At 42.2% G+C, this 22,745-nt stretch overlaps 1 protein-coding gene across 5 annotated transcripts in view; it reads right to left on the minus strand.

Annotated features, from left to right (window-relative positions):
• Nucleotides 1-704: 704 nt before the first annotated feature.
• RAB11FIP4 (RAB11 family interacting protein 4) overlaps nucleotides 705-22,745 on the minus strand; it is a 139,257-nt gene continuing 117,216 nt past the window's right edge. For all 5 annotated transcript variants that reach the window (XM_052807698.1, XM_052807696.1, XM_052807701.1 and 2 more), the window contains 9 exons: nucleotides 21,256-21,291; nucleotides 20,220-20,319; nucleotides 19,703-19,806; nucleotides 17,254-17,394; nucleotides 16,623-16,704; nucleotides 16,218-16,355; nucleotides 15,546-15,704; nucleotides 15,046-15,189; nucleotides 705-13,240 (listed from right to left, as the gene is read on the minus strand). In XM_052807698.1, coding sequence (XP_052663658.1) covers nucleotides 13,124-13,240; nucleotides 15,046-15,189; nucleotides 15,546-15,704; nucleotides 16,218-16,355; nucleotides 16,623-16,704; nucleotides 17,254-17,394; nucleotides 19,703-19,806; nucleotides 20,220-20,319; nucleotides 21,256-21,291 — 1,021 coding nt within the window. In that variant the 3' untranslated portion in view covers nucleotides 705-13,123. The remainder of the gene's footprint in view (nucleotides 13,241-15,045; nucleotides 15,190-15,545; nucleotides 15,705-16,217; nucleotides 16,356-16,622; nucleotides 16,705-17,253; nucleotides 17,395-19,702; nucleotides 19,807-20,219; nucleotides 20,320-21,255; nucleotides 21,292-22,745) is intronic.

The following is a 22,745-nucleotide window of genomic DNA, read 5'->3' on the forward strand; positions in this document are numbered from 1 at the left end:
TCCCATCCTAGGAGGACTTGTCCGAGCCCAGCTGGGAGCCGCAGCCGCTCCTGGGGGCTTGGCAATGGGCAGGCTGGTGCCACGTCACCCATGGCAGAGCTTTCCCTCAGGCCTCTCCCTGGCACGGGTGAGCAGGGGGAAAACCATCGCCTTTAACCGTGAACCTCCTCTCTCCAGTGCCCTGTGGTCAGACTGTGCACCAGCACCAGACTCTCTCAAGGACATGGTTTCGGGCTGTGCCCTGCCCACGGCAGCTCGCTGCTCCCCAGGAAAGTAGTCGAAGCACTTGCTCATTAGCCACAAGGGTCAGTAAATAATTATATTTAAGTCAGATTAAAAAACTGGCTCCAAATCCTGCAAACAGCTCTCAGCTGGAGTTCCCATCAGTTGAGAAGGGGAGCGCTATGGGTGGAGAGATTAACGGGTCGGTCCCTTGAAGCTTCGGCATTATGTACTCCACAAAGCTCTTGGAAATTTAACATAGTTGTGGCTGTCAGATAAGGCACGTACTGAGACAAACTCAGTCCCTAGTGACATCCGTGTAACTCGGCCAAAGCTAATGAAGTTGGCATGTGGGCAGGCGAGAGCAGAACTGTACAATCCTTCTTTAAATGAACTACAGAAGTAGACTTGGGTATACGCTGCCTGTGCTGGGGATGCAGGGTAAGGAGGGACATAGAATCAGTCACCCACTACAGACAACGTTTTAGTCATGCAGGGAAAGCAAATAATTTATTTACATATCTGATTGTACATTACAGCTACCTGAAAGGATCCACATGAGCAAGAACAGCTTTATTGTCCCCAGAAAGTATTCCAAGAAAATACAGAGAAAATAGTGTAACGGCACATTGCAACAGTACTGACATCACTTCACTTTTGTGTTGTAAGTTACAGAACGAGATTAAAAATAGTCGTATGCCACTTTTGCTGGCTGCTTTTTTCAGGTTTTTTTAGTAACAATAGAGCGAGTGGACTTTGCTCATTTTCATACCAAGCAGCCTTTGAAGTAAAAAATAAAACCACCTCCTTGCTTCTAAGGCAGCTTTATAATCTGTCAAGTGGGTACCAAATTCAGTTAAAAAAATTCTGCTCCATGAGAATGGAACATATTATTTTATAGATCAAAACTTTGTGTTTTGGGAGATTTAGGGGATATTGATGATTTCTTTCTTGTGACTTACCACAATTTATTATCTCACTGTGTCCAGGGGCTGGTGATTGGGTATTGATAAACCACAAGGTGAGAGAGAGGGAACAATTCATGCATCTCACCAGATGAGGGGGTCAACACTCAAGAAATGAAAGCACCAACTCAAGAAGAGGTTGGTGGGAGGGAAGAACACTTCTAGGACCGGGCCTGGTTGCCAGAATTACAGATGGCCCAGTCTCACAACATCTATTTAGCTTCCCAAATGCTGCAGGAGAGTGCTGTGCTACAAACACCAAGGGAAGGAGTTTATTCCACAGTTGCCAAAATGTGAAAAAAGTGAGACACCCAATTTCTCACATCTGCAAGAGGACAATCTCCAGTCATGCAGGTCCAGGGTCTGTCCTTAGGAAAAGCTGCCACAGAAGCCAGGGAGGGAACAGAAGTAATCTAAAACATTTTACCCTCTCTAAGAGGGAGAGTCTATGAATTGATAATGCTATTTCTCTTTCCGTTTCAATGGGCAAAGTAAATCACTTGCCCACTCTCACAAAAATAATCCCAGAACTGAAGTTAACCTGAAATGGGCAACGTGTTCAAATGAGATTTTGGTCTGGTGTCCATTTCAAGTATAAAAAGCAGCAAATTGGCTTTAGTGTGAATAAAAACTATAATTGTCAAGTCAGGACCATTACATTTAGTTAGGTGTTTTATTATTTTGAATTAACCGAAACCAACAAGTGGATAGAATTGGTCTCATAACGATACTAGAACAATAAATCTGGGGAGTGTGTGTGTGACATTGCCTTATAAAAGAGACCAGCCATCTGACACAACATTTCTAAAAGAAGACAAAGAACTGCTAATTATGTTAAATTTCCTTTGCTACATAATTTAGACCATGACCTAGTGCTTCTAAAAAAACCTGTACAAAATGAGTATTTTTTACATCTCAGAGGCACATGAATACAAATCTGATCTATTTTATATATACACATGTACATCACATGAAAACCAGAGATGAAGATCAAATGAAAAAAGTGTATATCAAAAGTGCCCAGAATAGGAGATAAAATGTGAAAAAAAAAATGTATCAACAGAGAAGTAAAAGGCACAAGTACTAAAATATGTAACCATGCAAAAAATATAAGTACAGTCTGTGCAACAAAGCAAACCAAATGGCTCCCACAATGATTTTACAGTAATTCTCAAAATATCTCAGTATTTAAACATACCGTCAGTGCAACATTTACTGCCCTGTAGCATACTAAAGTGTTCACATGATATAAAATTCTTGGTTCCCCTTCTGACTTCCTTTCTCCAAAGCCAGAATAATTTAGCTATGGGTAAGGTATTAAATAAAATGGGGCTGATGTTGGGTAGTGTAAGAAGATCACTCTTCCAACTGTCTGGGTGGAAGAGTAAGTGCAGCCCTCCTGCACCCCTTACCGTCTGCATATCAAACGTGTGTCTGCCAAAACAATCACCTCCATGCCCTTTGCCAGGGCACAATGGGCTTTATGGAAGGTTGCCAGGATGAATGTCACTCTGCTGAGAATGGTGATGCGAAAGCTGACAGCTCAGATGTCACAGCTGCACCACTTACAACACCTACATAAAAAAGAAATACAGATTCTTGGGGTAGGTGTCCAAACTATGGGAGTAACTATGACTGTCTTAAGATGGGATCATAGTTACTCACTGGGCAGAGCTGCAGAGGTCACACCTGCATGTGGTCCCACTGGATGCACTTCAGGGTAACCAAGATGATCTCTGCCCAGAGTGGGAATTATGGCTCCTTCCTCCCTATTGACTGGCTCCACCAACCACTCGATAGTACTTTTCTTAAGGTGAAACAGATTTCTGGCACCAGTTCTCTATCGTTGCCCAACACCTGTGCCCAGGGGTGTAGTTGGGCCCAGTCTGATGGCCCTTGAGGGTGGTACTGTCCAGCTTATACTTACCCTCAATCTTGGATTGGGAAAATGAGTCAGCCAATGCAAATTGCATTCGTATCGGTGGCCACACAAACAAGTCCTTTGGACTTGCGAGACAATGTGGTCATTCATACCATCAAAGACCACGAGAAGCAGCTGGAAGCAAGGTTTGATTTGAGGGGATTGGAGTTTGTCAACTCAGAGATGACTGGTTTAGAGTGCCAGCATTCTTCTACTTTGACTGACAATCTGGCCATGTTACCAGAGGTATATGAGGTACCTGTCTCCTTGAGCCTCAGGGGCAATGTTATCAGTCCATCTCTACAGGAGAAAGAGAGTGAAAAGGAGGGGGAACTCCTACCTCCTGGAGCCATGGCTAGGACTTTTACTATTGCTATCGACCCCTATCCTGGGCCCCAGTGGTGACTTGCCAGCTGGGGGTATACCGGTGGTAAAGATCCCTGACAAAAATCCATGTTGTCCATGCTGTGGAAACAGGATAGGAAAAACATCGGGTTTGATTGAACATCTAAAGAGAGCACATGGGAAGAAAAAGATCTTGTTCCAATGTGCTCAGCGTGGGAGAACTAATGTGAAACACCATAGTATTGCCTGCCATTTTCTGAAGTGCAAGGGGGTTGTGGAAGCTGCCCCTGTGAAGGGTTGGAAATGTGAGGAATGCAAGAGGACATTTGAGATGAAAAAATCGGCCTGGGGCAACATAAGAACTTGGCCCATTCAGTTATGAGAAATGTTGAGCGGATTGCTGCCACTTGCCCTAAAGTGGGTACTGCCAGAGGGGTACATCAGCAGTGATGGAAGAGGAGGTGGAGTTATTGAGGAAGTTGGATAAACAGCATGAGGGAAGTAAAAACATCATTAAGTTGATTGCGGAATATATTCCGTCAAAAACAACCAAACAGATAAGTGATAAAAGAAGGGGTCTTCACAAGAGCCTGGTGAAAAGGGAAAAAGATCAAGATTGGAAGAAACGGCTAGAAAAGAGGGGGAACATCTTGCAAACATTGGACCACAGGTGGATGGAGGACTGAGGTCTCATTATTGGAGGGTAATCTCTGAATGGTTAACATCTGAAAACTGCCCATTCTTCAGGGAATCTTTGAAAAGGTGATTGAAGGGAAAGATGCTCCTTCAGCACTAGCTGATGAGGTGATTGAGGATTGCTATTCACACCTGTTCACGAAGTCCACTGAGTTGAAAGCAAGCCAAGGTCAACAGCATCAAATGGACCGGAAAACTCGTACTTTGGAACCACCAAAGGAGTGGATGAAGAAGAGAGCTGTAAAGCAGGGGCAATTCCTACGATTCCAGCAGCTGTTTTACCAGGATAGAGGGAAACTTGCCAGTATCATCCTGGATGATGTGGAATCCCTGAGGTGCAGTATCCCACAAGATGAGGTACAAGAGGTGTTCAAGTTGAGGTGGGAATTGCCGGTAACATTCAAGGGCCTAGGTGCGTTCAGAACCATTGGTCAGGCAGACAACTCGGCATTCAAAGCCATGATCGCGGTGAAAGAAATCTCTAAAACTATCACAGAGATGAACAAGAACACAGCACCAGGACCAGATGGACTAAGCTTGAGGGATATCATCAAGATAGACCCTCACTTTACCCAACTGATGGAGCTATTCAATCTGTGATTGGTATCTGGCACTGTACCAGACGTGGTAAAAGAATGTCAGACTGTGTTAATATCAAAATCATCCTTGCCAGAGTGCCAGCAGGACGTCAATACTTGGCAACCAATTACCATCAGATCAATTATCTTGAGATTATTCTCAAGGATCCTGACAGCAAGAGTGACTAAGGCGTGCCCCATTAATCTGCGACAAAGGGGATTTATTAGATCAGCAGGGTGTGCAGAAAATTTAAAATTATTACAATTTTTGATTAAGAATGCCAAGAAAGAACATCGACTCCAGGAGCACTCTTCATTGACCTAGCCAAAGCCTTCGACACCGTGAGCCATTCTCACATCATTATGGCTCTGAGACAAAAGGGTGTGGACAATCATATTATCACCCTGATTATGAATCTGTATCGAAACATCAATACTCATATTGATATGAGGAATGAGCAGTTGAGTCCTACTGGGATTCAAATTGGTGTGAAACAAGGTGATCCAATGTCTCCATTGTTATTTAACTTATCTGTGGATCCCCTACTCTGCAAGTTAGAGGAAGAGGGAAATGGATTCCAACACTGCTCGAAACACGTAACAACCATGGCTTTTGCAGGTGACTTAGTACAGTTGAGTGGATCATGGGACGGAATGCAGAAGAATTTTATAATCTTAGAGGTCTTCTGTGACTTGACAGGCCTCAAGACACAGGGGGAGAAATGCCATGTTTTTTATATTCAACTTACACAGGACTCATATACAATCAATGACTGTCCTCTGTGGCTAATTAATGGCACCCTCCTTAATATGATTGAACCTGGTATTTCTGAAAAGTACTTGGGACTATGTGTAGACCCATGGACTGGAATATCAAAACCAGAACTACGGGAGAAGATAAAGGATTGGTTAAACAGATAGGAGAAGCTTCTTTGAAACCACTTCAGAAGGTAGACATCTTGAAGGGATATACTATCCCACGATTGATCTACTTAGCAGACCAAGCTGATGTAAAAGTAATGTACCTAGAACACTTGACCTTGCAATTCGAACAGCGGTCAAGAAACGGCTACATCTACCAGCAAGTACCTGTGATGCCATCCTATATTCCAGCACGTGTGATGGAGGTTTAGGTATTACCAGACTCTCTGGTCTGATCCCCTGTGTACAAGCCTGAAGACTGCACAGAATTGCGCAGTCTTTGGATGAAACAACAAGAACAATTGTAAAACAAGTGGGGCTCAAAAAAGAATTTGAAAAATTATGGGTTATAGCTGGAAGAGACAAGAATAAAATTCCATCTATTTGGGACCCAAGGGCGGTTATGTTAATATCAGAGGAATTGGGCGATGATGAACCATCTTCAGAATGGGAGTTACCAGCTCCAAAACCTATCTTTCCTAAACTGTGTAACTGGAGAAAACAAGAGTTTATGAATTGGACCAAGCTGCTGTCCCAGGGCCATGGAATTACCAACTTTGAGAAGGATAAAATCAGTAACAGCTGGATTGAACATTATAGAGGCATTCCCCACAGAAAACTCATCACTGCACTACAATTAAGAGCAAACGTGTATCCCACAAGGGAATTCCTAGCAAGGGGAAGACAAGAGTTACAAGTTAAGGCTTTTTGACATTGTCAAGCTGAGAATGAAACATGTGCAGCACATACCATCGGATACTGTCCCATGGTACAAGATGCCAGGATAAAAAGACATAACCAACTATGTGAAATACTAATACGGGAAGCCAAAAAGAAAGTTTGGATAACATTTCAAGAGCCTATGCTAAAAGATAAACAAAATTAGCTACATAAACCTGATCTCATATTCATTAAGGGGGATCAAGCACTAGTTGTGGACATCACAATTCTAAATGAAAGTAAATCAACATCACTGGCAGACATGGCGGCAGAGAAAGTAAGGAAATACCAACACCTCAAAGATCAAATTCAGGAACTGACAAACGCAAAGGATATTAAATTCAAGGGATTTCCTGTGGGAGTGCGTGGAAAATGGTATCAAGGCAATTACAAAGTGTTAAAAACATTGGGACTCTCCAATTCCTGGCAAGAAAAGGTTGCTTGTTATTTATTAAACAAAGCATTATTTACCTCGGTAGATATTATGTATATATTTACGAGTCAGTCAAGAACCATTGTAAGAACTTAATATATGATTGTCATAATTTTATTGTAGTAGATAGTAGTGATTGTAGTTGTACTGTTTATCTTTCCCAATAAAGTCTGTTTCTATCCTTTTTCTTACATCATCAAGGGTACAACTAAACTGTCTTACGACGACTAGGATTAGGGTTAGCCCCTGGGGTAATTAGAAGGATCATCCTTGGTAAATGATAAAGGTAGGGATGGATAAGAGGAACTTGTAGTCATGATGCATCATTTATCTTTAATTGGACATCAAATATTTTAATTGGAATTGTCATCTATTTTGCTAAAGTGGAAAATAACTACTGGTTTTGATGTAGGTGAATGGGCCACCTTTACTTAATTTGGGAAAGAAACGTGTAAATTATATATATGTTTGTTAAATAGAAGTCCATGTTTGTTAATATATGTTTTCATTAGGTATAAAGCTTAAGTAAAAAGCAATCTCTCTCTAATTGTATGTTTGAATAGGTACTATTCCCAGTTGAACAAAACTTTGAGACTTAGGCCAGTAAGCTAAAAAAAAAAAGTTTATGGAACACAATGTAGCACTGTCAGCTGGCTCCACACTGTGGCAAACTATGGTACAGGGACCCTCGTTGCAGATTTTCTAACTTAATAACTGCTGTCATTATGTATAAGGTATGCTTGCTAGGCTAAGCTAGTAGGGCTGCGTCGCGCCTTGCAAACAGAGTGTGTAAGTACAGCATGCAATTGGACAGCTATACAGAATCAAGGCAAAACTTAATGGGGATGTCCCAATGATACCTTACCTGGATGGACTTCAGGCTTATTCACCCTACTTGCTCGCATATCACAAGAATCAGCTATAACATTTTGTCATGTAGATGGGACACAACTTGTTTTCAGGACCACACAAAAGATGTGGACAGGACTGGCCTGGTATAAAGACAGGGCTAAAATTCTTCATCTCAGTAGCTAAAGCCGTACTGAAGTCAAGAATATTGTGTTTGTCCCTCCCATCTGCTCAAAGTGGCTGCCCCAAGGCACGCAGACACTCTGACAGCGGGCACAGCAGCAGGGGACAAGACCAAGAGTGTAAGTGTCAACAGAAGATATACTGGGGAAGAATCCCACAAAGAAACAACTCTCTTGCACATCAGAGCAACTCCCCGTGCATTATGCAGGATTACAGCATTCAGACCAAACACCTACTGCAATCCTTATCAAACTCTAAAGGTACACACAGAATTTCGTTAAATAAGAAACCCACACATGCCACATGCTTCAACAGCAAACTGCTCCTTGGATCAATGTCTTGAATTGAAAAATACTGAGAAAACCCCGAGGATGCTGCAAAGGAACAAAGCGCCAGCAACTGTGGAGCTATGTCCTTTAAAATCAGCTGTGTTACATCACTTGTCATGCCTTCTTGACAATGTTTCTTGAGTAGCAAATGACATAACAAGAATACAAGCATTGCTACTAACACCAGAACCAATCCAGGAACTGCTCAGTTAAAGTTTTGAGTCAAGTTTTCACTTAAATCAATGTAAGCCAAGCCACTGATTCAGCAAGTGTTTGATCAGCTGCTACTTCCTTCCTTCCTTGGAAAAAATCCCTCAGACCACACCATACAGTATTTGTTTTAAGAGAAAACCACTGTATGTTCACTGCCATTAAAGAAGAAGAAAAAGTATTCATTTATTTGTAAATTCTAGTTCTTAGATTCATCACGTGTCACCAGCACTATGATGCAGAGACTGCTGAACAGTGACTGATGTAGCAGGCCACAACGTATGTTTATATATTAGCTTCCAAGCCCTCAATTACTAACCAGATTAGGGAGCCTAAATACTGTAGGCCAAGATCCTCTCTGGAGACTAATGCAGTTCTACCAAAGTAAATGGAGCATTGCTGCATTCAGACAGCAAAATATTTGTTGATACACGCATCTTTGAGAATTAATAACGCTGTGTTCAACTCCCTACAGAGCTGGCTGAGAAACATCTGAATTTCTCCCAAGACCATAAAAGGAAAGTTGGCAGCAAAAGTGTATTGGATTTTTTTTGAGACTTGCTACAAATTTGCATATTAAAACCTCCTTAAAAATAGATGGGATGGTTACAGTTTTGTCACTGTTGCACTTCAAAACAACAAATTCTCAAACAGCTTGAGTCTTTAACAGAAGTTATTAAAAAAGCTGAAAAATACTCTTTTGATGTCAAGGTAGTTCTGAATCAGCATCACACTCTGGAACCAGAACTAGGCAGCAGCCGAAGACTGATGTCTGGAGAGAAGCAGCCAGTATCAGAAAAATCTTGGGAGACTACATTTCAGGTACTCTTAAGTGCAAGTCTTGAAAGAGGTGTTTTTTCTGCAGTAGCTTATGTGTGGGATTAGCCTGACAAAGGACAGCTTCTAGCCAGAAGCAAGTAGGTTTTTTTCACTGTACAAAACCACCTGCAGTGGTTTGCAACTGGTTTGACCAGAATATCATTTAGCTTTTCAGAATCTGCAGTAGAATGAACTAAGCAGCGGATCAAGATACAGTACCTTGGATTGTGTTTGCATCCCCGAGGGTTAAATAAGAAGCACAGTTTTGACACAAGAATATTTACTGCATTTGAGTATTGCTAGAATAAGATGATACCACATTTCTGTGTTTGAAGTTATTTACCCAGGGAAGTGAAGCCATTGTTCCACCAACAGTAACACTGACACAGAGGCAGACTGTACTTCCCCAGCTGGCCTGTGAGCACAAAGGAAGCCCACGGTAAAGTAAGAAATTTATCAGAGAATAGACACTGAAACCAGTGCCTCCCTATCTCCCGCATCTCCTGTCTGTTCTGCCAATGTGTCTGCCCGACACTTGGTCACAATATGCATTCTCTGCAACACTAATATCAGATTACACTTCTCCTTGCCCCAGTGACCCATCAAGTGATCCCTTATTACCAAGTTACCCGCATGTCATAAAACATGATGACTTCTTTTCTGGAATAGAAGGGTTCTCCAAGGCTTGGACTGCAAGGCAAGCTGGTCTAATACCTGTAGTTACCGTAGTTACTCAGTCTAAGAATGCAATTGCTAATTAGTATTTTTAGAGGTCAATACCTTAGAGGAAAATGTATCTGCCAGTGAAATGCCTCTCTCGCCTCCAACTAACATTATTTGTCAAACATAGCAAGTATCTGGATATGAATTTGAACAATAACAGAAAGCAGTACCACACTGAGGGCCCCACAGGAGCAGAAGTATAACTCCTTTTTGCAATAAAACAAAGCTACAAACACCACCAACATGGTGGTAAGACAACTCTTCAAATACAAACACTGGAGCAAGGAAGAGCTTCTAAATGCTAAAGCAGTTGGGTACAGAGCTAAAAAAGAAGTCCTGCAAGTCTTTAGAAAATGCACTGCTGGGTTCCCTTGGCTAGAATACCGCTTTCGGGATTTCAGCTAGATGTAGTGACTATTTGTCACTATTAGTGACTATTCACCTCTTACATATAATTACCTGCACAAAAACTTGGCTATCGCTACAGTCATGTCATCTTCTGTTCATGTCCATGGGCTCTGTGGTCTCAGTGAAGTAAGCCAGGCTCTCTGCTTCCCAAGTGCTCAGCATAATTTTCAGTGAAATAGTCCTCAACACTTGCTGATGTTCTACCCTAATGGGAATGGGTTTTAGAGTTTTGAAGCTAAGTCCAGTTTACTTAAAAATATTTAGGGGAAAACATGCAGTCACCAGTCTGACCTGCGTCTTTAAATCCACTGCATGAGAGCGGGACAGAAGTGTAACTTACCAAACACAGTCAGTTCCAGTAGCAGGGCTGCTGGCTCACCCAGCCCTGCTTGTCACAGCAGGCTAGCAACAGCCACCTGACAATTTGAAACAGTTCTCTGTGGCCTATAAAAAGAGCAAAGTCCTTGGCACAACCCACAGATAGCACCACACAGAGGGAAATGCCATCACTAAAGTGCAGGTAAAGAGTCCTGTAGGCAGGGAGCTGTAGGTAGCACCAAGCTGGCTTAACTGTTCCTCTCCTACCTTACAGGTGGCACATCCAGAAGCAGCAGCAGGTGGGAAAGGTGCATGTGTGGGGTGTCCATGGTGTTCCACCTGCTTCTCCACAAACAGAAGCTGCTGCAATTTAGCACAGGACATTTTACACCATCCCCAGGAGGCAGAGGAGTAGTCTTTAAATCCCTTCCTCCGGCTTGCCCTAGAGCCTCAGGAAACCAGCCCTGAGACATCACTGATTGAACAAGACTGTACCATTTCTCCCAGAGCACTGAAGTCCTACAGGTACCTTTGTGCACTGGGGTGTTGTGTCCCATAGTTATTCCTCTGATCCTTTCGCCTTCCAGTTACTTTACACCTGCCTAACGCAGATACATAGAAACAAATTGTTTTTATTTTCTTGCCTTCAAGAAAACCTGATTTCAGTACTTCCCCCCCTTCCCATCACTCCAGTAACACATCACTGAAGGCAAGAGCACAGAGATTGCAGAAAAATATATATATATTTACATCCATAACTGAATACATGTTTTATGTATTCAGATTCAGGAAAAATGTATCACATATACACACCAAGATACATCAAGAGAATACTAGGGGCAAGACACTGCCAACAGCAAGAAATACACAGAAAAGCACAGTCATTGCTACTGTAACATTCTTCTGGGGAGTGTATTCAATAGTGGAAACAACTCTATGCATTGGGGAAAGCCAGATACTTGGGCCTATTTTTCTGTACCAGTTGCTGTGAATCAAAAGTGTGAAATTTTTACTTTTAAAAAAGTGGATGGAATAAAATTTTTTTTAAGCATTCAACTATCCAAACAATTCCATAAGCTCCTTATACAAACTACATTATTAATTAAAAAGGTCCTAGCCCTACAGTACACAGATCCAGCTCAGGAGAACACAGGCACACATTGAAGTCCATCCCTATTTAAGGCAGCATTTAAGCATACACTCAACTTTAAAGCTTATGTTCTGTCCCACTGACTTCTACGAGCAGTCACAGTACACATTTAAAGTTAAGCACCTGCACAACTGCTCATCTAAATCAGGATGTGTTCCCTATTCAGAGCTTTAGATATGCATGTGAGTACTCAGTCTGGATTGGTAACTTCTGCAAGACCAAGCTCTTTTTCTTTTTACTGCCCTATAGGTAAAAGTCACTCCACATCAGACTTCTCTCCACCACTGTGTTAGGACCCAACAGGTCCTCTCCACAGCTTGCCCACAAAATATCAGTCTCAAAGGAATGCAGAGCATCTGGGGTGGGAAAGCAACTCAACACGTAATTTCAAGGGCTGCTGCTCCTCCTCCCCCTGAAGTGAGCTATTTGATGCAATTTTTCTTTTTTTTTTTTTTTTTTTTTTTGTAAGAACTGGAACATGTTCATTCAGTGAAATCTTTAAAATTAAGGGTGAAGGGAAGGGGCAGGATCCCAGAATTCATCTTAATGGCCCATGGTAAACCCCTGAAAATAGGGGAACAGATTTGAAAAGCTTCTTAGCCTCAATGCTACAGGGACCCTGACATAAAAAATACACACGCGTGCACACGCTAAAGAGCAGGCTGGCTCAGAGCATCCCAAAGCAGGCTCCAAAGTGATCTTACATAAAAAGCACTTCGTGCTGACAGTGGCAAACAAGTGGATGGTGATTTTTCACAAATAGCAACAATTCTGCAATATCTTCCTCTTCTTCCCTTTTACTTTGTGTCTTTCCTTTTCCCCAAAGTTTGTTTTTTTTTTAACCTACGTGTAGTTTAAGTACTAAAACTAAATCAAATAGGAAATTACACAGTCAGCACCAGTCAGGAACTGAACCTGGGTATGTTAATTGGTTTGCGGTACCCAAATTCCTGGAAGAACGAAAGAACAATTCTTGCTCCTAAAGTTAGGGCCACATCCATATGTTTCCATTGTCTTTTTTACCTTTACAACTAGAGGTAGAGTCATTTTGTCCAATATCTAAAACAGCATGATCCAGTTATATTGTTATTACATTAATATACAGTATCCATCTTATCACAGGTATTGAAAGTGCATGGAAAAAGTCTAACCAAGCCAATTCAATGACAAATAACAGTGTACCAAACATCATATAAACACACCCGCGCACCCACACTCACACGTAGTGTATATATATATTTATAGATTAATTTACAGTATCAGAGTGTTGTTTAGATCCAGTGGCATGTGCAGAAATATCAGGCAGTTGCTGCTTTTCCTTCTCATATTCTCTTCAATTCTTTATTTCCAAGATAGATGGGTTGTGGTCTAGGATTGCCAAAATTATCTTGTCCATATACTGTCGCAATCTGTAATTTATCTCCTCCTGTTCTTTAAGGGCTTCCATGAGCTGCAACACAACATTTCAAAGTTACTCTTGAAATATTCTCACTAGTTTACATAATAGCATGAAATTCAGACATGTGAGAGACTAGCGTCTGCTCAGGATCACCAATTCCCTTTTGTGATAGGCATTCTACCTCTAGCTCCTCCCTGTACCTGTATTAGAAACAATCTGTAGGTTAAAGATCTTTATTATTAAGGAAGGTGGTGAACAGTCATCACCAGGGATCTTTTGGCAGGTCATTTGAAACAAATTCCCCATCTAAACCACCAATCCATCCTGTGTCCACACCATGGATGAGCTTCCTCATCTCAGTGCAAAAGCTTCACGATACTCAATTTCTTTCATACCTACTGAAATCTAAAGCACTTTGCATGAAAGGCTGCTGAACAGAACAAGGGTTTCAGTGTTTTGCACTGGGAACAATATGGGCTGCCTCTGTATCATGCGTAATCTCCCTCAAAAAAAAAAACCCTACCAAAAAACCCCAAAACAGCTACATACTCCTCAAGAACAACCCACTGAATATTCTATGTTCGACATTAAATACATGTGTTTCACTAGACCTTTGAGCTGTGAAAGGCCCCTCAATTCTCCAAAGTTAAAGACTGCTTGCCTTTTATACTCCACATGTTTAATGCCAAACTGACAAAGCTGTCCAGAAGTGTCAGAGCCCTAGATCCTCCTAAAGATATTGTGATCTTGGTGTCCGTTTTCATTAGCCTTCATAGAAGTCCCACCCTGAATCTGCAGTTTCTTACCTTCATTTTGATTAGACAGGAAAAATTGCCCAATGGGAAAAGTTTATGCAGGTCTGTGAGGTTTACTAAGCCTGGGCCACAGTCGTAAGGCACTTTCCTCCTTTAGAGGGGGAGTGCTGGGTATTCCTTGCATGACACAGTCATGAGATTCAGAAGGAGAAATAAAGATTTTTCTTGACAATAGCAAAGCCCAATTTGCTTTACCTAATTAGAGTTCAACAATTAAACAGCCTTTCTTCACAGTGCTCTGGTTCAGCAGGAAACTCAGGTATGCACTTCACTTCAAAGGACTGCCCAGGAACTAAGGCTAACAGGGTCATCATTCAAGTACAGATTGGGTAAAAAGGTCTGTCTCGGGACTCCTCTTGAAGAAGAAAGGGGAAGTTCTGTCCAGAAGAAATAAAGCATAAAAGGCAAACAATTCCTTTCAATCTCCTTCATCACTAACCTGTCTTTTTCTCTGGGAGCTCTTACGTATCCATTGGCCTGATCTCACGATCTGTCCTGGACCGTAAAGGGAGCTATACCAGCTTGACTCAGCCCACATACAAATGGGTCTGCTATAATATCTTCCAAAGCATTACCAGATTATTACTTGCACACTACCTACTTTCTCCAAGAATTCAGCTCTGCTACAGGGCATATACAGCTCAAATTTAGGTCTAAGTGAGAGCTTGTTACTGAAGTAACTTAGAACTCAATCTAGAACAGAAAGTAAAAATTTAAGTAACTAGCTATGATAATTTCTGTATGAAATTAATGTCATAATATCCCTGTAAGATAGAAGATGTTAAAATAAATCCACTGTAAAACTGTTCACCGGGATTCTAACAATTCCAATTTTTTGAGACGCAAATGGAAGAGTTATATTAAAAGGAGCACCCAAAACCACTGTTAGATTTAAGGCAATCTTCTAACACTCCTGAACTCCTAGCAAAGCAGATTTTTCTGTTGTTCATTTGTCAGCTTCAGATAGTTCAACCTTGACAGTTTATTACATTGAAAAATGCATATTTTTGGATGTAGTACTTGATTAAAAAAGCGTATTACCTCATCTCTTGATGCAGAATCAATTTCAGCAGCCAGTGACTGGGCTTTTGTTTGTGTTGCGAAGAGATTTTTAGCTTCATAAAGACTAAGACTTAGGATCTGTCCATTCAGATCATCATTTTGGTCACGAAGTTTCTGATTCTCCTATTTAAGGGGGAAAAGACATTGCTTTTAAGTTCTTCCTACAAGGTTTCATTAAAAAATACATACATTTTTAAAATCACAGGTAGCTTGGATGACATGCGGTAAGGCTGCAAGCTAACAGCAGCTCTCTTACCACCAGTGACAAATCCTCCCTGCCTGCATCACAGGTGTTTCCTATGTGCACAATTTATATTGCCTGTGCAAAGAAGTCCTAGACAGATGCAATGCGGGTCTTGTGCTTGTGTGAGAAGGGGGGGACAAAATCTAAAGGCAGTGTGCTAGGTGTTGCAGCTATAGGCATTTTTCAAAGCAGTCCTATACATTTCACATGGATCAAGATGCCCTTCCCTGCTTACCTGCTTCAGCCGTTTTATTTCATGCTCCATTTCCACCTCTCTGGTTTTGGCGTTGAATTCACTCACACTGGATGAAGAACTTCTCCCACGTCCAGGACGCTCACATTCCAGCTTGTACAGCTGCAAGTGCTCCAGTTCCTTCCGCAAGTCTTCAATGAGCTGTGGGCACGCAAGCAGGCCATGTCTCTTCCGTCCCTGCATGACCAGCCCCCCCTGGCAGCAGCCATCTCTGTGCTGCACCTCTGCATTCTGACAGAAGCACTCTGTGAGCCTGATTGAGGCTGGATAGTCCTACAATACAGCCACTTGCTCTTCTACGGAAGCACAGGTCACTTAAACCGCTTCAGAGCTGGAAGTGGCTCTGATCTCTAAGCTTCAGTCTGAGAGGCATAATTCCCCTTGCAAACATAGTAAAGAAAATGTTAGGGAACACATTCAAGGCTGCAAGTTCTCAAAGAGTTGTAAACCCTTTGGGTCAGGGATTGCCATTTATTAGGTATTCTTGCAGCATTCATCGCCCTATGGGTACCCCTCTGATAGAAACACAATCCAGTAATACATTCACTGGATGTTGTATTTGCAGTGTTCATCCTGTCTGTCCATTCTTTTTCAGATGGGCTTCCATGCAAATGAGATGTGATTGCCTGGTCTTACATCCCTCTTCACACCCACCTCCTGTGTGGCTTCCCTCTCCTTGTTAAATTCCAGTCTGTTCTGCCGCAGCTTGTCCATCATTCTCTTGTACAAATCCATCTCATCCTTCAGTCGCAGACTAGTGTCTTCCAACCTATCTGACATGCGTTGCCTTTCCTAGAATAAATGGGGAACTTCATAGCTAGCTTGCAAGTGCATGAGCCACCTTCACTTTTACAACACAAATCTATAGACACAGCTGGTCATAAGCTGGCATGTGTCTCGGTGCATTCCTGCCACTAAAGGTGACCAATGATCCAATTCCATTAATAGTCTTGTGTAGGAAAGGCAAATTAAAGAAGCTGGGCCAATCACTATATGAGATTGCTCTTACACACATCAAGGCTGCTATTAAATTGCTCAAGCACTCAGGAGTTTTGTTACCTCATCTAATCTCTCCGTTTGTGATTTCAGTCGTGTGACAGCGCTTTTCAGCTCACCATTTTCTTCTTCCAGTTGCTGAACCCTGTGTCAATAACAAAAAACTTACAGCAAATGCCTCTTCGAGAATGCAGACATGCAAAATAGCATGCTCTAGAAAGCCACTTTACTTGCACTTGATAGAAAGACCAAACAAAAAAATATTCCTAACCTTAGTATTTTTTTGTCATGAGTTATTGGATGCTTTTTGTTTGTTTGTTTTTAGGGCCAAAACCACCACATTGACCCTCAGATTCTTATGGTCCTAACAACAGGTATCTAAAAAGAATTAAGTAGGAAGAAACAAATGCAGACACAAGCATTGGCTACAGCTGGTCGCAATTCCCTCCTTGAATCCAGGCCAAATACCCAGCTAAGCTGTCTACACAGGCTATGTGGATTAAAGCATTAATGTAAAGCATCCTCCAAGCTTTTGGGCATTAGACATGCAACTGCACAGCTACTCTACAGAACTACTAACATGTAACCATCTGTACACTGTCTGGTTGTGAACAGCCTATGTTTATATGCAAAGTAAAAATGAAGAAAAGAAGAACTTGTACTCTGTTCTGGGTGACACCAAGATGTTTGTTACCTTGTGTTTAGCAGTTCAATTTCGGTGCCTTTCTCTTTTTCATACTTGCTATATGCTTCTCTATGTCTCTTTATTTCTTCTTCCAGGGTCTGTTCTGCTGATGTTTCTTGGTCTTTCAACAGTTCTTCTAGCTCATGAACTCTAAGGAAACCAGATCTCATTTCAGTAACAGCTTCACGAGCACTTTAAAAAAACAAAAAAATTGTGCAACTCCATTGCGTCTCTCTTTCCTCCCCATTCCTTTATTCCATTCTACTTCACCATCTCTCTTGGTATTTAACCTCTCCCAATATCTCTCTTGGTATTTAATCTTCCCAATAAGCATAGAATTAAGTAGAATCATAGAATGGTTTTGGTTGGCAGGGACCTTAAAGATCATCTAGACCCAACCCCCCTGCCATGGGCAGGGACACCCTCCACTAGACCAGGTTGCTCAAAGCCCCATCCAACCTGGCCGTGAACACTTCCAGGGATGGGGCATCCGCAACCTTCTGGGCAACCTGTTCCAGTGTCTCACCACCCTCACAGCAAAGAATTTTTTCCTATTATCTAATCTAAATCTACCCTCTTTTGGTTTAAAACCATTATCCCACATCCTATCACTACAATCCCAGTTAAAGAGTCCCTCTCCATCTTTCCTGTAGTCGCCCTTTAAGTACTGGAAGGCCACTATAAGGTCTCCCCGGAGACTTCTCTTCTCCAGGCTAAACAACCACAACTCTCTCAGCCTGTCCTCATAGGGGAGGTGCTCCAGTCCCCTGATCATCTTTGTGGCCCTCCTCTGGACTCGCTCCAACAGGTCCGTGTCTTTCTCATGTTGGGGGCCCCTGAACTGAGCTGAACGCAGTACTCCAGGTGGGGTCTCATGAGAGCAGAGTAGAGGGGCAGAATCCCCTCCCTCGACCTGCTGGTCATGCTTCTTTTGATGCAGCCCAGGATACGGTTGGCTTTCTGGGCTGCAAACACACATTGCTGTGTCATGTTGAGCTTCTCATCAACCAACACCCCCAAGTCCTTCTCCTCAGGGCTGCTCTCAATCCACTCAACGCCCAGCCTGTATTTGTGCTTGGGATTGCCCTGACCCATGTGCAGGACCTTGCACCTGGCCTTGTTGAACTTCAGGAGGTTCGCACAGGCCCACCTCTCAAGCCTGTCAAGGTCTCTCTGGATGGTGTCTCTTCCCTCCAGTGTGTCAACCGCAACACACAGCTTGGTGTTGTCGGCAAACTTGCTGAGGGTGCACTCAATCCCACTGCCCATGTCACCGACAAAGATGTTAATCAGCGCTGGTCCCAATATCAACCCCTGAGGAATGCTGCTCATCACTGGTCTGCATTTGGACATCGAGCCGTTGACTGCAACTCTTTGAGTGTGACCATCCAGCTAAATCCTTATCGACTGAGTGGTCCATCCATCAAATCCGTGTCTCTCCAACTTAGAGAGATGTTGTGCAGGACAGTGTCAAACACTTTGCACAAGTTCACGTAGATGACATCTGTTGCTCTTTCCTTATCCACCAACGCTATAACTCCATCATAGAAGGCCACCAAATTTGTCAGGCACAATTTGCCCTTAGTGAAGCCATGTTGGCTGTCACCAATCACCTCCTTATTTTCCATGTGCCCTAGCATAGTTTCCAGGAGGATCCACTCCATGATCTTGCTGGGCCCAGAGGTGAGACTGACTGGATTGTAGTTCCCTTTTTAAAAATGGGGGTTATGTCAGTGGGAACTTCCCCGGACTGCCACAACTTCTCAAATATGATGGATAGTGGCTTAGCCACTTCATCTGCCAGTTCCCTCAAGACCTGCAGATGCATCTCATCAGGTCCTATGGACTTGTGCACCTTCAGGCTCCTTAGATGGTCTCAAACTTGATCTTCTCTTACAGTGGGCAGTTCTTAATTCTTCCAGTCCCTGCCTTTGCCTTCTGCATCTTGGGTGGTGTGGCTGGAGCACTTGCCCATGAAGACTGAGGCAAAAATGTCATTGAATACCTCAGCCTTCTCCATGTCCCAGGTAACTAGGTCTCCCGTTTCCTTCCACAGAGGGATCGCATCTTCCCTAGTCTTCCTTCCTAGTATCAGTTCATCTATTATTCTTTCATTCTTAGTCTCAAGAAGTTGGGACTATGACCCAACCTTCTGCTCTTGCTACATGCAAGAAAACAAACCTGTGGTAACCTCTCTTATAACAGAAAAGCTTGCTCTGTATGAGTCAGTAACATCTCTGTACAAAGAGACTTGCTTGGAAGGCCTTTGCTTGCTGAAAATTCAGCAAGGCAGCCCTAGTCCACTTGGACTTCTCAGATGAAGCCTCATCTTATTTTATCTGTCAGCATTAAGGCAGAAGACTTGGTCATATATTACAGGTAGAGATGTTCCTTCCCTACAACTTTGTTCTAGCTTTGCTCTGACATGATAAAGAGAACTGGCTCCATGCTTTATTACCTGTGAACTAGCTGTGTGTTCTCTTGTTTCAGTTTGCTCTTCAGGTCACCATTTGTCAGGCTATCATTCTCCAGTTCTGTCACCTTTTTTTCTAGGTACGTTACCTGGAAAGGGAAGTGGAAAAGAATTGAGAGTTTGAATCTCTCTTCATAAACCCCTTCACTGTTCCTAACTGGCATTTAGCTAATCTACCCTTATTAAAGGGGGCATACCTCCCAGCAAAGCCAGCAGCAAAATTAAGATCTGAAATTCTGAGTTCCCCAGACCCTGCATCTTCCATGAAGGTGATCAATGCAAATACACAGTAAAGAAGTACCAACACAATGCCTAGATCTGTACTTGCATAGTTCTTGCATTTTTGTGAAGCAAAGTCATAATATTAATGGAGTATTGAGGACATTTTGAATGAGCTACTTCAGATCCCTGGTAACTGTGAGCAAGAGAGCTTTGTTAATTGATGCATGTCTCCAGCAGGGTTTTGTTGGGTACATTAATCGCAATGCACACAGCTTCTCACCTTTTCAGTGATATCATTATCACAGGAGTCTATACTGTCTCTGAACAGGTCTTCTGTGCTGCCATTACTGCTGCTGAAGTTACTGTTGTGGAAGAGTTGTCTGAAAGATCAGAAGGATAGTTATTTTGCTTGATGAGGATGGAGGAGAAGGAGTCTGGGTACTGTCTTACAGGCCTGGCTTTGTACTTTGAACATCCGATGCTAAAATCTGTGCAATCATTTCAGTGACAATTACAACCGTTTAAGCACAAGTCTTGCAAGAGACTGGTAGCTAAATGAAGTCATACTGAGCACAATCATTGACATTAGTTCTAGGGTGTGTGTTCTTTGTTGCTTTTGATAGGATCTGCCACCAGCATTAACATAGTTTAAAAACTACTCGGCCTTATTCACACTATGTACTGAGTATTTGCCTTATTAGAAATTTAGAATAAGGTCACTACTGTGCACTGGTTCATACAGTTAATCTAGAAAATTTCATACAGTAAGAACTTCTTTAAAAAAAAGAAAAAAAGAAATCTCAAGCAGTTTCCACTACAGAATAGTGTCAGAATACATAACACTGGAGATTATCTAAAATATTCTTGAAACTTACAGCCCTCCCCAGCCCAGGGCTGGTTCATTCAGTCAAAGGAAGATCACAATTCTGTATGTCCTTTCTAAAGGGATGCTCTTGCTTTCCTTTGCATTTTGGCAACAACTACAACAACAACAAAAAGGCCCACATTATGAGGGCAAAAGAAGCAATAGCTGGACTGATGGAATAGCAGTATAAAGGAAGAAAGCTGGCAGACAAGGAAGCAACTATCTTATGTTCTTAACACAGCTCTTTCCAGTTCAGGGGCCTGCTCCAAGACTAGCAGTGGCTTCTATATTCTGTAACATCCCTATCCAAATACAGGCCCCTTCCTTTGAAAACTTGTCTTGGCACATTTTTATTTTCCTAAACTTATTCCTCCTCTGACCCCTGACCCTCACTTAGGGAATTGTTACAGCTGATTCCACATGTATTCATAAAAAAGTTGAAGACTCTTACCTTCCAAAAGCTGTGCTTGATATTTTCCTGTTAGGGCTACATGGATACAGAAGGAATGATAGAGGAATTAAACACTTATTTGACCAGTGTGGGATTCAATCTTAAGTTAAACTCCAGCTGAATTGCACAATTAAACATAGTATTGACTTTTTTAGTGAAATTAAAAAAATGATTCCATGAACAATATTCTTAGGCAACTTAATCAAAAGCTGTAGTTACCAACAATGTGAAGATGAGTGGAGCCACAAATTACTGTGATCATTAATAAGTCAATTTGCAAGTACTGTTATACTTAGCAGAGAATTGTCAGTGTAAATCAGAGCAAAACTAACATTAGAAACACGACAAAGGGACACTGAGTTAGTGATGGACATTTATTCTGGATTTCCAGTTTTTAGATGATTGTATGAACAGTTAGTTTATCCTTCCCCGTAACGCTTCCCAGTTCAGCACAGGAACTGAGGTGCTTTCCATTTTTACAGTTCCCTTTTGCAGCCACAAAGCAGTACTATTGAAATGAAGGACCAGACTCCAGACAACAGCACTAGAACCAAATCAAAATATCCAGCTGCATCTCTCGATAAGAGGATGTCGCCTCTCTGTGTGCAGTGACACACAGCTCTTTGTCAGAGCTTCGCTGTCTTTCAGCCAGGTATATACAGCCTCACTCATAAAATGACGAAAGCCCTAGCCAGTCATGGTCTGGGTGTTAGCAGACTCCTTGCTAGGGCAGGAACATTGTTCATATCAAGTACTATGCTGCTATGTCATCAAGAGAAGAAGCAGTGCAGTGCGCTCTGTGCCAAGGATTATGCAGACAGGCAGGATTTACATTCAGTTTCTAGGGGGAGCTAGAAGCCCACCAAATAATTTCCTTCAAAAATCCTAGATGATTGTTGGAAGCACTGGACTCTTTCCAAGTGCTCAGCACAGTTTAGAAGTGGATGGAGTGGCAGAGATAGAAATGTAAGGAAAAAGCTGGAATTGCAAAGAACCCCAAAAGTAACTTCTGCCATAGGATTCATCATTTTTCCAAGCTCCCTTGAGGACAAAAAAAATCCCACAGGAATGAAGTACCTCTGCTGACCAATAGCTTTACGAGAGGTGTATGTAAGGTTATATGCATTAGCTAAGGATCTGCCAGATCACTCCTTCCCACCTGGAGAAAACAGTAGCTAACTGTAGATTTGCACTAAGCAGCACAGCAGACCTCACTTCCTGGGAAAAATTCCTGGAAATATCACTCTCACTCTGCAATCAAAATTGCTCACTGGTTAAAATATTTGAGTTTATTAGTGCTGTCTGCACCTTAAGTCAGAAAAATACTTACTAGCTAATGAAGAACAGCATTTTGGTTCAGGCTAGATGTCAAGGTCTGAATTCCTTACCGTTTGGTAAGAACACCACATGTGTAAGACAGAATGGGATACAGTGAAGGAGAGGGGTCTGTCTTCCTCTCCTCCTGCTACTAGTTACTCCCATTTCAAGGG

The sequence above is a fragment of the Harpia harpyja genome, chromosome 14, assembly GCF_026419915.1.
Source record: "Harpia harpyja isolate bHarHar1 chromosome 14, bHarHar1 primary haplotype, whole genome shotgun sequence".
NCBI lineage: Eukaryota > Metazoa > Chordata > Aves > Accipitriformes > Accipitridae > Harpia > Harpia harpyja.